Source organism: Pleuronectes platessa, chromosome 5 (genome assembly GCF_947347685.1).
Source record: "Pleuronectes platessa chromosome 5, fPlePla1.1, whole genome shotgun sequence".
Lineage (NCBI taxonomy): Eukaryota > Metazoa > Chordata > Actinopteri > Pleuronectiformes > Pleuronectidae > Pleuronectes > Pleuronectes platessa.
In genome coordinates, this window is record NC_070630.1 from 23,233,427 (window position 1) to 23,249,176 (window position 15,750).

Sequence of the window (15,750 nt, forward strand, 5' to 3'; positions counted from 1 at the left end):
ACACTGCGTGAGGCTGGGGATCCGAGGGCGGTGGGCAGAGCTCATAGCCTGGAGGGTCACAGGCCAGCAGGAGGGAGGTTAGGGGCTTTAGTTGAAACAATGGTCCGAACTGTAGTCACGGAGGTGGGAGAAAAATACAATGTGAGTGGGGGGTTGGAAGTTTCTGCTTTGTTGAAAATAAATGTGTGGTGCACTTCCTGAAGAGATGTAGATGATTGAGCGAGGTTGCTGTGACAACTGGTAGCCCATAATTTGTCTTTTGAATTGACAACTTTTGTCTTGTTGGTCCTAACACAGGCGAGAAAACACAAGTCAAAAGTATCAGCCCTCATTTACAGAATATATAAGTGTATAGCAGGTGTGGTTAACCTGCTTGGGGTAATTATAAATCATTATAAATCAAGTAAAATCACATTCTTTCTGAAATTGTGGACATACAAAGACAGTAGCGGTAACTTAAGAAAATAATCTTTCAAATAGGCTAAATCCAGTTAGGGGAAAACACTATAATGTTCATGATTGAACTCATGGCAAATATATATATATATTAGAGTCCAATCTTACAGATCATATATTTCTGTAACATACGTCTAAATAATATATAAAGTCACAAAATCTCAGTTTACAAGCATGTCACCACTTATGTTCCTATGACACCCCATGTGGTACAATGGGCCTGGATGCAAATACAGCTTCTTGAATACTCTGACTCTGCATGTCAACAACCTCATGTACGTATATGCATTAGAAAAACACAAATACCCGCACATTCTGAACACTCACATGACAATTGGCAATAATAACTAGTGTATCATGAGTGACGCTGTGCAGGAGAACTGGTCCTCCTGTGGGAGTATGACTGCTAATAAAGGTGGATGAGCTTATGAGACTGTCATGGGAAAAGTATTTCATTTATCTTCTACCCACTGCAGCCCAACATGACACGACATGATTCCTACTCCCTGCGTACACTGAAAGTTAAAAGACTCCTCCGGGGAAACATGAGCGGGGAAGTTTAATTTAATTATTATAGTTTATTTTCCCTGTCAACTTTTTCTTAAAAAAATGGAAAATAATTCGACAATGGTTTCATTTATGATTTCAAAGACTGACACCATAACTGATATTCAGAATTTCGACATAGCAGATCGTGGCCAAACACATACGTGAGCAAATCAGTCGACAACACAAGTTTGTGGTGGTTAATTTGAGTGAGTTTGTGTGTGTGTGCGTCTCTGATCAAGCAAAGGGTTTGGAGTCGGTGTGCATGATTGGCACACAATGCAGATGTGTGGGCAGCAGATGCCATCTGGAGAAAGCGGAGTGGGCTGGTGGAGGGAGGAAAGGAGCGGGGGGGGGGGGGGATCCCACCAACCCCCCACACCCACCCAGAAAAACAAGGCTGCTGGTTTGACAGGAAAATAAAAGAAATGATGGGAGTGTAATCAATCAAAAACACTGTGACACAAATAAAGACGCTAGAAGAACAACACGCCCACTCGCACTCCATCTTGACCACCATCACGCATGGTCCCGTCTTTGTTGGGCCCTGAATACTTTGCCGCCATTGGTCGAGGACGATCAAAAGCGTCCCTCCAGGTCTCTCTCCGACTTTTTAAGGTTGCCAAGCTTGTCGCCAGGGGAAAAGTGCCTTTCATCTGGGGATGTAGTTTTGGACAATCAATGTTTGGGGGTAAATTGGCCAATTTCATTGGAGCACCAGATGCTTTGTCTGCTTCATTACGCCAGTTGAAATGCTTTGCATCTTTAACCCCACAATGGCACAGTGTTGTGTCCCAGGACCCTCATAAACTCATAAACACACCTCTCCATCGCTTCCAAATCAGCCTCATTCACTGATTTCCTTCAGCAATCCAAGATCCGGAATCCGCTGCTTCCCTCCTCAACCAGTTATACATAAACACACTGTACTCTCTCTTTCTTTGAGTGGCATCTGTGAGGGGAAAATAAAGCCACAATATGTGTGTTGAAGCATTTGAGACAAAGGCAGGTCTATTCAAAGTGAGATCACCCCAATGAGAAAACTCTGAGATGTTTCCTTGTATGGGCAAAAATAAATATATATTGTAACAAAGTCTTGGAAGCCTGAGGTTGGTGTGACATCTACAACAAGGTATGGGAACTGCCAGACTGCCAAAAGCTGATGCTAGAGGCAACAGATAGGTTTCAACACAGAGGCACATGCATGCAGAGCATGTACGATGCTGTAATGACATGACAGAAAAACACATTCAGACGCCAGAGTGAACCAGAGTGAAAAGAGTTGCTTTAGTTAAAAATGCATGTAGCTTCATTTGAAGGTTGCATGATTTCACATCATGATATCTAGACATTTCTTAGATTTGGGGGATTTTTCTACCTTCAGGATGGATCAGAAGTCCCACAGCTGATAAGGATGCAGCGACTTTCCCAAGGACACTTTAGCACCGTGTATGTTTTCCCGTTGAATCCCTGTCTTTAATCTGAAAAATGCAGCAAAGGCAGACACAATATTATGAAGGTGCTGTTTTATGGATGTGGAAACCTATCTGTAGGCAACGGCTGCAGTGTGCGGCGATGCAGAACACCCTAACCTGCCCACTCAGTGACAATCTCCACTGCAGATTAGGCAAAGGGGGCTGCCGGCCACTGCGATGGGCAAATCTCATGGGAGCTGTTGAAGACCTGTGTGGGAGGACATACAAAGAGCGAGAGCACCCTGTGGGCAAAACCCCAAACCTGCACACAGCTGGTCTTTCTCAAACATGAACAATGGGACCTTTGTTTAAAAGAAAAGTCCAGAAGAACCTCCATTCCTGTGCACCGCTCACCTCTGGAGCTCCATACACCACCTCTGCTCTCCACTTCACCTACACATGGGTGAGGGGGCAGATTTCACCATAAACACCTGTAAAGCCTTGATAACATTAGAATAATAGCGTAGAGAGTGTAGTCCAGCTCAAGCTAAAAAAAAACGATATTGTCAATCTCACAAAGTGCAATAGCTTGTAGTGTTATGCAGGTCATGCTCATGCTTGTTCCCTGATCCAATTGTGGAGGCAGAACAGGCGTCAATATATCCGCTAGGTGGCGACCTTAGTCTGATGCGGCTCACCTTGGACAGCGCTGCGCTCGACTGGAGCCAGACTTGCATGCAGGATCAGCACAGTGTGACTGCTGAGGAGCGCAGAGGACGAGCACTGACGCACTGCATTTGATGCATATTCATATGTAGTTGAGGGGCAGGTTCTGTGTCTCATTTAAAGTTAGTAAGCAGGCGTTGTTTAGTGCGCTCTGGGCTGTATGGAATAAAGGCGCACAAATAGACACACGCGCACACACACATTGAGCCATACGTTGGCACTGTGGACTATAACACATGGCATTTTCACCCGCTGTTTATTATTAATATGTCAATCGATGACTCAGGCCCAGAGTGAGTTTCTCCTTTGGACCTGCGAGCCAAAGAAGTGTCACTCCACACAAGCCCATCCTCGTCCTTTCTCTGGCTAGATGACCAAAGAGTGAGTTGTGCAGGATGGTGGCTGTGTGTGTGTGTGTGTGTGTGTGTGAGGGAGGGGGGGGGGGGGGTTAATGATTATTTCCCCCCCTCTGTCCACTGCGTTTCCTATATGGTTTGACGGGCTCCGCGTCAGAGCGCACAGACTCAATCAGTAGACCCGCCTCCTGGCTGTGGTGCGCTCGGTGCGTCTCTCTCTCCCCTTGTCCGCTTCAAACCCATATTCCACAGGGAAAGAGAAAGAGAGAGAGAGGGAGTGAGAGAGAGAGTAGGAGCTGGGAGAAGAGCAACGAAACAAAAAGAGGAGAGAAAAACGGAGCAGCGACACAAATGGCACTCATGGCAGGGATTTTGTTCACGGCCACCTTTCTTGTTTTTGGGATATCAACATTTGTTTCGCCGGCTCGGATATATCCCCCGAATGAAGGTAAGGACACGGGGAGAAAACAACAACTGCCGCGGACTTGTCTCTTTGCCCCGCGTGTGCATGCGTCTCTGCGCCGTCCTCTGTGGCCGCGATGGAAAGCACCGGCAGTCACCTTTTACGCAGCGTCTTTTATGTCCTGTGAACGGGACTGGGACAAGAGTTGTCTCGGGCATGGATCGTCCCAGCTGCCCGAGAGGACGGGCTGGGAGCAGGGATATACTTGTAGCCCCGATCTCTGTTAGGAGAGAAGGTCAAGCCGATGTGTGTCCGGAGAGAAGTGGCATCACCACAAACAGACCTATAGAAGAGATAGGAATCATTCTCAGTTTTACAGCAGTGATCGCTGCTGTGGTCACGTTGAGTTTTGATGGAAAATTATTTTGGAGATTAAAGGAAAATCAATTCTAAAAGTTCAATTGTGCCACATGACGCACTACATACAATCCATAATAAAGCATATAATGGTGGTTGTTAAATGATCTTCGGATGTGCACAGAGTTTATTAAAAAAATCATGTTTAAATTGAACATGTGTCCCCAAAACAAGACGCTCAGAAGCTCTCAGCACTCGATCGTCCTGCCCGCGGTCCCGGAGCGCAGTTTTAAAATGTTACATCCAATACACAACACATAGACCTTTATATTACATTTATTTATTTTACCGCAAATATAAAAAAAGATTTACATTTGATTTGATTATAAACACTGGTCTGACGCACGAAGTATCCTCTGCGCTTCTGTGTCTGTCCTGTTCGGCAAAGCTGTTGAACACAAGTCCACGACAATGCATCACACTCTGACTGTTATTTCAATATGAAGCAAGGGTTTGACATTAAGAATGGATCAGTCTTTTGTATACAGGAGAATTACATCGATGGGGATTTATTGATTATACTGAGGTGTCCAGTAACCAAACAGAATTCAGAACAACCCTAAAAATGTATATAAACGTGCTCAATCCATGTCTCTATATGATTGAATTACTGCTTTGCAATTTTAATTTTTTATTTAGTTGTGTATAGGTAGATAGTCCGTCTGTGTCAGGAGCAATTTATATGGTTCTTGTTGAAGTTTACGCACACGGCTCCTCTATCTGACTCCGATCACAGCAGACAGGCTTAAAGCTGCCTCTGAGCGAACTGGAAAATCATTATTTTACACACACTTGGGAAATGCATTCGGCATTTGTAGCACAAATCTTTTTCTCAACGAAAATCAATCGAAGCGACACATGTAAAGCCAGACAGAGGATTACTTTACACACAAAGTAACATTTACAAGTGAGTCATTTGTAAGAAACACTGTGCTACAGTTTTATATTGTTTTATAATGTCTGTGGTCTGACATTCATCATATTTTTTATACCTGATGAATCATTTTAGCAATTACCTATATCAACACGTTTTCCTTCCTCAGCCTGTGAGATCATAGTGGATTATAAATGTTTTGTGGAGAAACTGAGACTGCATAACGCTCACCTCTCCCATTCTTGTTTTCCAGTCACGTTATTGGACTCCAGATCGGTACAGGGGGAGCTGGGATGGGTCGCCAACCCGACAGAAGGAGGGGTGAGTAGGCTACTGCAAAGAAATGTCCCCCTTGTTAGGAACGCATGATCCCTTATTGAGCAAAAATGGAGAGATAATATGCTTTATTGGCAGGAGCCCTTGAGTGGACCACCAGTTAGATTCCGAAACTCCTTTGATAAGACGTTTGTCCCGGGAAGGCCTTTTCGGGAATACCTCTGTCCATGATTTATTGTGCAGCTGTCTGCACTGTAGGGATATTAGACTCAGGGTGAGGTCCAGGCAAAATTTCCAGTATCATACACTGAAGTATGGATAAATCAGACTTTGCTGTTTTGTTGTAGACCTCCTGGATCACTCCAGGGCCCCATGGGGTCCCCGGAATTCACTTTGAGAGCCACAAGGTCTATAGGCACCCGTCTCTCCCCCTTTTCTCCTCGATCCCCTCTCTCTAACCACTCTGTAATGGTCAGATGCTGGAGCCGATACTGCAGCGGGCGTCAGGTTTCCTGAATAGACGGTGGATTGAATCGGTCTTTGTGGAGAAACTTTATATCCCTTTCCACCATTGAGTCGTAGAGAGGGGGAGAGGAGGGGAGAGGGGAACTTGGCAGCTGACAGAGGGTCCTCTGGAATGGATGAATAAGGGGGAAAGTGTAGTGGGGTCCGGCTCTTGCCGCAGGACGACTGGGTCAGGCTATAAAGCAACGTGGAATCGGGTCGACCCAATGTGTGATCTCAGTCTAATTGGGATATCCACGGTGTCTCTTAGTGGGGAGAGAATTGGGACTGCAGGTAGGCTGCAGTGAACCTGATGTGCCACTGACTTTAGCTTGTTACAGAGAGGTGAGGACCATGCAATACCTTTTACCAGGGCTAAAACTGAGGGTTTAAAAAGGGCCCAAAAGTTACCTAAATTTAGAAATGCCCATGGAATCAAGCTCAAACTTTTTCTGAAAATCACTACAAATTTGCATCAGTAATGTCAACTAATCAATATGAATCCTGGGGAACAAAATTTCACCTCTTGCACATGTTGCCGACTCTGCTACACAAAGCTTTTCTTAATCAACGTGGCTGCCGCTGAGCTCAGGTCCTCCCCTTGGCCATTTTGTCACAAACAAGTGATTGACAGGGTCCCGGCTGCCCCCGTCAAGCCCACATTCACCCCCTCATTACGACCAATTGGCCTTATTCTTCCTCTTCCCTGCTATCAGGGGAAGGTGCAGCCTTATCGCAGCACCGCTTGATTTCCACAACAAAAGGGGGGCTCTAGGAGGAGAGCAGAGTGAGATGGAGCAGCGGGAATGATAGACATTTTCTCAAATCATACAGCTGCAGCTATGTTTAGCATTATCCCACCCTTCTCTGGGGAAATAAAGCTTTAAGCCAGATTGTTTACGATAAGGCCTCAAATCAAATCTGGCAGCATAACCTACATCTTCCACTGCCTCGTTGTTATTATTTTTTTGTTCAGTGTCTGGATGGTTAAGGCTACGGCAGCCAAAGGCCTGTCTGCTCCGTTTACAGCCCAGCTCACTCAAAGACTCTATTTAAAACACACTGAAAAACTTGAGGGAACACAACGCTTTGAGCCTCTTAATACATCTTCACAGTGCTCTGTCGAGAGGGGAACTTTTATCACAAGTAAAACAAACATGGCTCTCGGCAAAAATAAGACAGGCCTCGTTGGATAACGTAATCCATGTGCCCCACGTCAGCGTCTCCCTCTCGCTCCCTACACGTTCTAACTCATAACAGCGGTGAACATTTGCGCTGTCTCCCTGCCCCCATCATGTATGGAGATGTAAAGCAGGCACATATTAGATCATTAGCATTGGTTCAGAGAGACGTTTACTTTTTACATTCACACAACCCCCTCTTTTCTTATATACTCCTGATACCCTGAGCCATCCAGGTCTGTGCGTGTGTGTGGGTATACAGGATTTTGTTTACCTAACTTTAGGCATTTCTTATGCATAGAGCTTATAGAAAATGTAATTTCTCTCACTAAGGGAAAAACCATGAATATTAACATCTTTATGAATCTATTTCAGGGTTTAACAGGTCTATTAGGTGCCATGCATTACGTTTGGCCCTCAATTTATCGCTCTGGCGAGACTCAAACACTGACTTATCTTTCCTGCAGGTTGTTTTGCACAGTATCTCTCATTCTTTGTATAGACTTGCTCTCAGTCATGTGTAATACTTACAAAGTCCATTTTGATCAGGAGAGCCTTTAGTTCTGATATTCTTCTGATGTTCTTTTCCTTTAACAGCACTTTCTTCCACAGTTTTGGTATTGTAATTTAAGTATGATTTAAGATGTTTATGTCCTTGTAACATTTTAATGTTCTGGCCTTTCCCCAGTGGGAGGAAGTGAGTATTATGGACGAGAAGAACATTCCCATACGGACGTACCAGGTGTGTAACGTCATGGAGCCAAACCAGAACAACTGGCTCCGCACTGACTGGATCCCCCGTGGTGGTGCTCAACGAGTCTACATTGAGATCAAGTTCACCCTCCGAGACTGCAACAGCCTCCCAGGGGTCATGGGAACCTGCAAGGAAACCTTCAACCTTTACTACTATGAGTCCAACAATGACAAAGAGCGCTACATCCGTGAGAACCAGTTTGGAAAGATCGATACCATTGCTGCGGACGAGAGCTTCACTCAGGTGGACATTGGTGATCGCATCATGAAACTGAACACCGAGGTACGAGATGTTGGCACCTTGACCCGCAAGGGCTTCTATTTGGCCTTCCAGGATGTTGGAGCATGCATCGCTCTTGTGTCTGTCAGGGTCTTCTACAAGAAATGTCCTTTAGCAGTGCGCAACTTGGCCCAGTTTCCTGATACCATCACTGGAGCCGATACCTCCTCACTTGTGGAAGTTCGCGGCTCATGCATGGATAATTCAGAGGAGAAGGAGGTCCCCAAGATGTACTGCGGGGCTGACGGAGAGTGGTTGGTCCCCATTGGGAATTGCCTGTGCAACCCTGGATATGAGGTGCGCAATGCAGAATGTCTAGGTAAGGAAATGACATTTGTCTGGATTTTCTGGGGCTGATTGGCTGTTTTGTACCACTTTGCTTTTTGTGGAACACCGCCTCTCTGCACTGTATCCTACCTTTTCTTCACTCCTACCCTTCCTCTTGCTCTATCTCCCTATTAATGACTGTTTGATTCTCTTTGTCCTCTCGACTCACCTACCTCTTGCGCTGTTGGATAATTTTCCTTTGCACTCTCCCGTTTTCTACAGCCAGTGTCTGGTTGGATGATAGGAGCAATGATGATTGTAAATGGAGTAATTAGTGGGTCCACTGGGAGGTGTTGTGCAGTGGGGTGCATCCCAGGAGAATTGGTGACACCGGGAGGCGAGAGTCGAGCTCCAACCGGTTCACACTACTGCCTTGTCTTTCACCCCCACCTGCTCTTTCTCTTATTCCCAGTGGAGCCTGAAGCTGGGAAAATGAGATAGACAGCTATATAGGAGAGAAAGAGTTTATCATTCCAAGCAGGTATGACAAGAGTGAAAATACACAGCTGTGAGATGGAGTTGGAATGGTGTTATTTGGTAGGGGGGAATGGCCCTTCGTGGACGATTATTCTAGTCTCAGCTCGCTGTGATCCTATACAGGGCTGCTTGATGAGGTTTTAAGGTCAGTGAGCAGTGCCTCTGACAGGGGCCTCAGTATGTTGGTGAGCTCAAATCATAGCCTTGAAATGTCTACAAAACCAGCCAATAGATCTTTCGAAACTTCTGCTTTTACAGGTTTTTGTAGCTCAGGCTGTCATTATCATTGGCACTTTGATAGGCTCCACTAAGTTAACCGGATGATTTCATTACTCATCGTATCAGTTTATGCTATGCAGCATTGTATTGTGGATTGCATCCAGTAGTCTCCAGCAGCTGTTTTGTGGATCACATGCAGCATTTTGCCACTCCAGGGCGCAGTTGTCAGCTGGCCAGACGAGTGAATGCTAATTCGGCCACGATTGGTTTACAGCAACCTCCACCCGCCACCTTTACACCAGAAAGAAGCAGTGGGCCACAGCAGTGAGGGGTCAGAGGCTGGGCACGGGTGATTAACAGTGGGATGGACCACTACACTTCTCCTTATTTACAAGGGAGCCTTTATCTTGGAGGACTAATTGCATGACAAACAGGTCTGGTGATTTAAGGGCACTACTGGCTGCTTGGGGGTGGTGGGAGGGAAAAGGGGTACAAGCAGTCAAAGATGGGTTTGGGTGCATGTGTATTTGTTCCGAAAGAAAAAGAGTGTTATTTAAGCATTATAAACTCTTGTTGTCCATCTTCGCTGTCGCTTTGCTCAGATGGCTGCGGCCGGGTTTCGGTCCTCGGGGGGCAGCTTCAAAGAAGCAGAGTAAAATGAAGGGGTGATTGAAGGAGACCAGACGGTAGTTAGTTACAGAGTTTGGGTAAATCTCCCAGGATTGGCTATCTTTCATGCTGTTTACTATAATAACCTCTCATTTCAACCCTGATCTCATACTGTATATCACAACTTTAATTTGCCTGCCACATTGAAATAGACTCCTTATCTCTCCTTTAATTCCAGTGAAGATAAATAGCTGTTACCCTGCAAAGAAGGCAATAAAGGATTTGGAACCCCTTGCTTTTATATGACTAATGCAGTCTCGTAGTGCTTGCCAGCCTCTGAGCTGGCAGAAATGCTTCTCAAGCCAATACATCCATTTAGTTCACATATCGCTGCATCTGCTTCGCTTTGTTTAACTTTGCAGTGCCAGTACATGCACTCCATTCACTTTGAGCTCCAATTACACTATTTAAAAATGTTAAACATTTCGCTTTCAGTTGTACGTAGGGTAACATGCAGTGGATGTGATGCTGCATGGCAGCCCAACGCGTTTGTGTGGGTCAGCCCCAGTAACTCAAGGGTTCAAAGGTGGTGGCCACTGTCAGTCTACAAGTGCACTGATGAGCTGGTTAATATTCCTCAGTGAGACAGGCTCCATGGGAGCCATGTTACCATGTAGACCAAGGGTTTAGACAGGAGCCAGGTTGGCAGGGAGGGAGTTTTTTTGGGGATTAATTAAAAAGTTTTAAGAATTGTATTTGAGTATTTCATCCTATGCTCACTTTAGTGTTGGGCAAATCTATTGTTTATAAGGGTTTGAACATCAGCTCTGTTTTGTGTGTGTGTGTGAGAGAGTTCCCATACTTGTGTGTCTGTTCTTGTCTTGTGTTCGTGTGGGGTTACAAGGGCACCTTGGCCCCTGTTTCCCAGCCCAGGATGAATGGGCTCTCCTCCATCATTGTTTGGGGCAGCAGCCGAGCCGACTGAGGCTGGTGATGTTTGGTGGGTTGGGGGTGGTGGTAAAAGGGGGGGGCTAGTGGGGCACATAGGAGTTGTATTCTCCACCCCTGGCAGAGGTCAGGGGTCACCCCCTTCTTCATCCATCTTACTGCTGTGTCTGACAGGGTCGCGGATCCAGGATTGATTAAGACGTCAGAGTTTTGACAGCTGTGGCTGGGGTATATGTGTGTGTGTCTGTGTGTGTCTGCGTGCTAGAGGTAGGCCAAGGGTGGCTAGGGTGTTCACACTGGACCACAGCAACAGGGGCAACCAGGGCACTTAGGGCCAAGGGGGCCCCTGATCTGAGGCAAGGGTACAATGTCTGTTTGCATTTGGGATCCCTTTGCCTGTTAACCACATCCCCCCACATGCGCAGCGGGGACAGGGTGGGGGTCAGGCTGTCCCCTCGCTGCTCATCTGGTGAGGGGGTTCCTTCTGTTCGAGGGGTGTTGCTTAGATGGTGGAAGAGAGAGGTAACTAAGCATGCCATTATGGGAAAATGATGATGACAGTTTTTTTTGCCAATGTGAGACTACATTTAGAAAGATGCTGTGCTCTGAAAGCAGTTTTACTATGACTATGATTTACTACCTTCATTCCGGATTGCCATCAACTAGAACCCGGCAATCTGGAATAAAGGCAGCTTCCTGAAAACAAACATCAAAGTAAAACTATACTTGCTTGTTTGGAGCAGTGGAAACATGCGAATGAGGAGTCTGCGTAACAGCAGTCTATTTAAAAAGGACGCTGAGTGTAAATGTTTGGTCTTCAAATCATTATTGTTGGATGAGACTGCAGAGTGGCAGTCATCTTAACAAATCTCAACACATAATTGAGTGTTTAGGACCACATTTTCTCACCTGACTCCTCTCTCTTTCTCTCCTTGTGGAGCTGGAAACTCTTATTGGTCTGAGATTAAGAGGATTTAGGGATGACGTTTCTCTCCTGCGCTTTACCCATTGTGTTGGTGTGTATGTGTGTGAGTGTGTGCATCTAGTTCTCCAATACCCCCCTCTCTCTAGTGTTAAATATGCACTTGGGACCATCATTCTAAATTCACCAAGTAATTCTATTGAGCCCGTCGGTCCCCATTGGCTTTAAATACACAGACTCAGTCACTCTCTCCCCTCTTCGTTTACCTCCTCCCTCTCTTCTGCATACACACAAATCGACCATTTGTGTGTCTCTTCTTCTTGGTCGGCTCAGTTGCTTGTTGTTTTTTTTGGTCCCCCTGTCTCTTCAAATTACCTGTTGCTCCCTATGAGCTTTCTTCTCTTGTCCAATGTCTCGTTTTCCTTTTTGTCTGCCTCCCTTTTTGTCGCTGAGTTTCTGTTAACAATTTTCACCCCTTCACAGTCCCTCTCTTTTATCACTTCTCTTTTTCTCCCCCTCGTCGTCTCTGCTCCGGCCGATGAGGTGGTTAGTGTTTGTCAGCCTGTCTCTGGTGGCCGCGGCAGGAAGTGGGCTGAATAATGAGATTACCTTCACTGCTGTGAGGGACTCAGCTAGTCACCCGCTGCCGTTCACACAAAACCCACATGCTGGCGCGTGTACACACACGGGAACATGCGCTTGTGAGTGTGCACAAAGATACAACTGCAGAGACGGATGTCTTAAGTGAGAGGCACCAGTACGTGCATGAACACTCACCCACGTACAGCCATGCAAAACACACGAGTCCAAACACACACATGTAAGAAAGGACACGCTAAGTACACAGGCAAATAAATATGTACAGCAGATGCCCCCACACACAAGCTTCAGTATGTGTTAAGACACACACTCACGCACTCCAAACTGAGCAAAGCGCAGCAGAATAGAGGTGAATGTACTCATCACTCTCGCTGCCACCAGAGAGGCTCACTTTGTGTTCCTGAATGGAGACGAAGAATCTATTACCCACAGAGAGAAGGAAGAACAACACACACAGAGAGAAAGGACAAAATGTCTCATGAGCAATCCTCATTATACCCTCTCCTTGCCGCTGAAATATTTTCTTGAAGCATTGTTGTAATATTCCGTTCTTCTTAAGCTCCACAAATGATGAAAAAAAAAAGCCCTCTCAACACTTCCCCTGACTGGACGGAGGCGGGAGGGTGCGTCGGGGGGGCTTCTGGTGGTAATTCAGCCGGTCATTAGCGGAGGTGCTGAAATGCTTTTCCTGCTCGGGCTGTCGTCCTGCCGCAGTGTTTGTTCCCTTTTCATTTCTCGACACTCATCACCTCTGTGTCTGTGGTGCCCTATTTAGGGCAGGAAGCCACCGGTGATCGAGCTTGACCCGGGCGGACGGCCATAGTGCTCCCCCAGTGCCAGCTATACACCACACTGTGTACCGGTACGCTGCCACGAGCATCCATCTTTAAGTCATTTAGTTCCTATTTGGGCTTTAAGGCTCGTTTTTTCCTATGAAAATCAAGTTCCTTTTTTTCACTGGAGCGACGTGCTTTATGTTGCCTGGTTTCAAGAAACTGACACTGGTTTTCAAGACAGTGCCAGAAGCATGTCAAGCTACATTTGAAATGAGTAGAATTATTACAGCCTCAAATGCTTGGTGGAAAATACGCCCTCAGTGCTGGATATGTAAATGAATAGTATGTTGAGCTGCAAAGGTTTTAGAACTGGCTGACTAAAAAGCTAGAAAATTATATGTAAATATATTGGACTCTGTTCACATCAAAGCATGGGGCTTTACCAAATACGCTTAATCTTACTATTATATTATTTATTATATATTTTAACAGTGAGGAGTTGTCGGAGTTACATCATTTCACTAAGTTCATGTGGAGGTAAATAGCAACAGGTGTCATTTAAACACCTGGAACTGGCTGATTTACATTATGAATTACCTCAAACTGAACAGGCAGACATAAAGCTGGCTTTAGCTTTTCAATGTGAGAGTAAAAAAAATCTAAGCAGATTTTTTAGTTTATCCACAGTGGAAAACATGAGAAAATACTCACACTCAAAGATGCCAGTAGGCTGACTAGATTAGTTTGAGTTTGTTGTTGATGGACACTTTTCTGTGCAATGCACAGCTGGAAAAATATGTTGAGAGTGACGAGACAGCTCCAGGAACATCTTGAGAGTAAGAAGGCAAATATTAGATCTGAAATTTGATGTTCCGTTATCGCCAGTTGCAAACTGCTTATGAAAATGGAAACTGTCCTACAAAAACATTAAAAAAGCTAAAAGTTGAAATAGTCGTATTTCAATTCAATTCACAAAAGCTTGAGATGTACCTTTTCATTGGACAGCGATGGTGAACTATACGATGCAGATAAGTTTATCAGTGTCTGCTGGAAGCAGTTTACATTGAGATGGATGTTCCTTTAGAGCAGCGTAACATGGTTGTCAGCTGGAATTAGCAACAAGTTCTCTTCTCCTCTCATCTCCCCCTCACATCTCCTCTCTTCTCCCCCTCTCCTCTCCTCTCTTCTCTTCTCCTCTCCTCCTCTCCTCCTCTCCTCTCCTCTCCTCTCCTCTCCTCTCCTTCGTCTTTTTGAAAAGCATCCTCTCTTTGAAGCCTGTGATGGGAAGAGGGAGCGATTAAAGCAGTCAGCATGCAAATTAGCATGTCAAAAGGCCCTGAATCAATACCCCAGCTCTCTACCAACACAACCCTGTAGTCCTTTCACCCCCTCTTCCCTCTCCCTCTATCCGTCCCTGCCGTTCCCCCATTCCTCCGGCTGTTTCCCTTCTTCTCCCTCCATTTTCTCCTGCACACTCTCCCGCTTGCCCCTCTCCGTTGCTTTCACCCGCTTAAAATGTTTCTCTTCCTCTCAAAACCCCTGCTTTCTCCCTCAGCTGACAGACAGAGAGAAGAGACAGGATTTGTAAAGAGAGATGGACGGATGTATAGGCAGAGAAAGACGGATAGGGGGAGAGAAGTGGATAGCGATCAAGTGGGCATGGGTGGACTGTTTCAGAGAGAGAGAGAGAGAGAGAGAGAGAGGTTATGAAAGAGGACGAGGGCCTCTACCACCTTCTTTGTGCTCTGAGTGAGGGAGAAGAGACCTCTCTCGCCAAGACGAGCGCTGGAGATGGAGATGAGAAGGAAGGGAGGGAAGAAGAGGGAGAGAAAAGCAGACAAAAAACATGGGGGGAAGTGAAGTGGAAAGAGATTTAGTTCCAGTCTGGCAGCCGTGCTTTTTTCTACACTTCATCCATCGGTTCACCATTGCACGGAAATCCTTCTGATCTGGGGCAATGTGTTACTGATCGCGAGGAGCACACGTGTGTGTGTGTGTGTGTGTGTGTGTGGACAGTCTTTGCACGTCAGAACCACTATCTGTCCCTTATTTATTCGATGGATCTGTTGCGACAGGCATATCGCATGTTGTATCATAAACTTCTATTAATGCTCTAATCGCGTTGCACGATCTGAGCCTGTAGACAAAGCATCCCGGCAACCCCTGCAGATGGGCAGCCATCTCTCCCTCACTATCTGACAATGGGAGGTTGATTGCAAACACCTTGGAAGAGCTTTATCACTCCCTCTCTGTTTCTCCCGTGCCCATTTCTATCCTAAGCTCCCTCCATCCTGCCGGGCTGATAGTAGGTGGTCCTTTCTTCTCTTTTGTCCTCATCTGTTTTCTCAGAGGGTGCAACGCTCCGTGGCCAAATCATAGGCTGCTCCATTGCAATCAGTTAGGGGTTATGACAAAAAGCCTCGCAATAAAGGGCTGCTCTGTAATCTGATTGGCCCGGTGACTGGACGCAGTGTCCATTTTAATGAGCTGAGATCCCTCTGTGATCACAGAGGTGGAGGAAATTTCACACACACACACACTCATACATGGAGATTATTACGGGGAAACATCAGTCGGTGCGAGTGGGAGGATTAATTTAGTGAGCCTGGGTTTCTAGAAGTAAAGTGCAGGGGAGTATCCAAGGTTTTTCAACTCATCAGGAACAACCAAAAAATTACCAACTGC

The 15,750-nt window shown here is 45.9% G+C and overlaps 1 protein-coding gene across 1 annotated transcript in view; it reads left to right on the forward strand.

The window, feature by feature from the left end:
• Positions 1–3,648: 3,648 nt before the first annotated feature.
• The window catches only part of epha4l (eph receptor A4, like), a 53,716-nt gene continuing 41,614 nt past the window's right edge, over positions 3,649–15,750 (forward strand). The window contains exons 1-3 of the mRNA XM_053423447.1: positions 3,649–3,947; positions 5,447–5,514; positions 7,843–8,506. Coding sequence (XP_053279422.1) covers positions 3,851–3,947; positions 5,447–5,514; positions 7,843–8,506 — 829 coding nt within the window. The 5' untranslated portion in view covers positions 3,649–3,850. The remainder of the gene's footprint in view (positions 3,948–5,446; positions 5,515–7,842; positions 8,507–15,750) is intronic.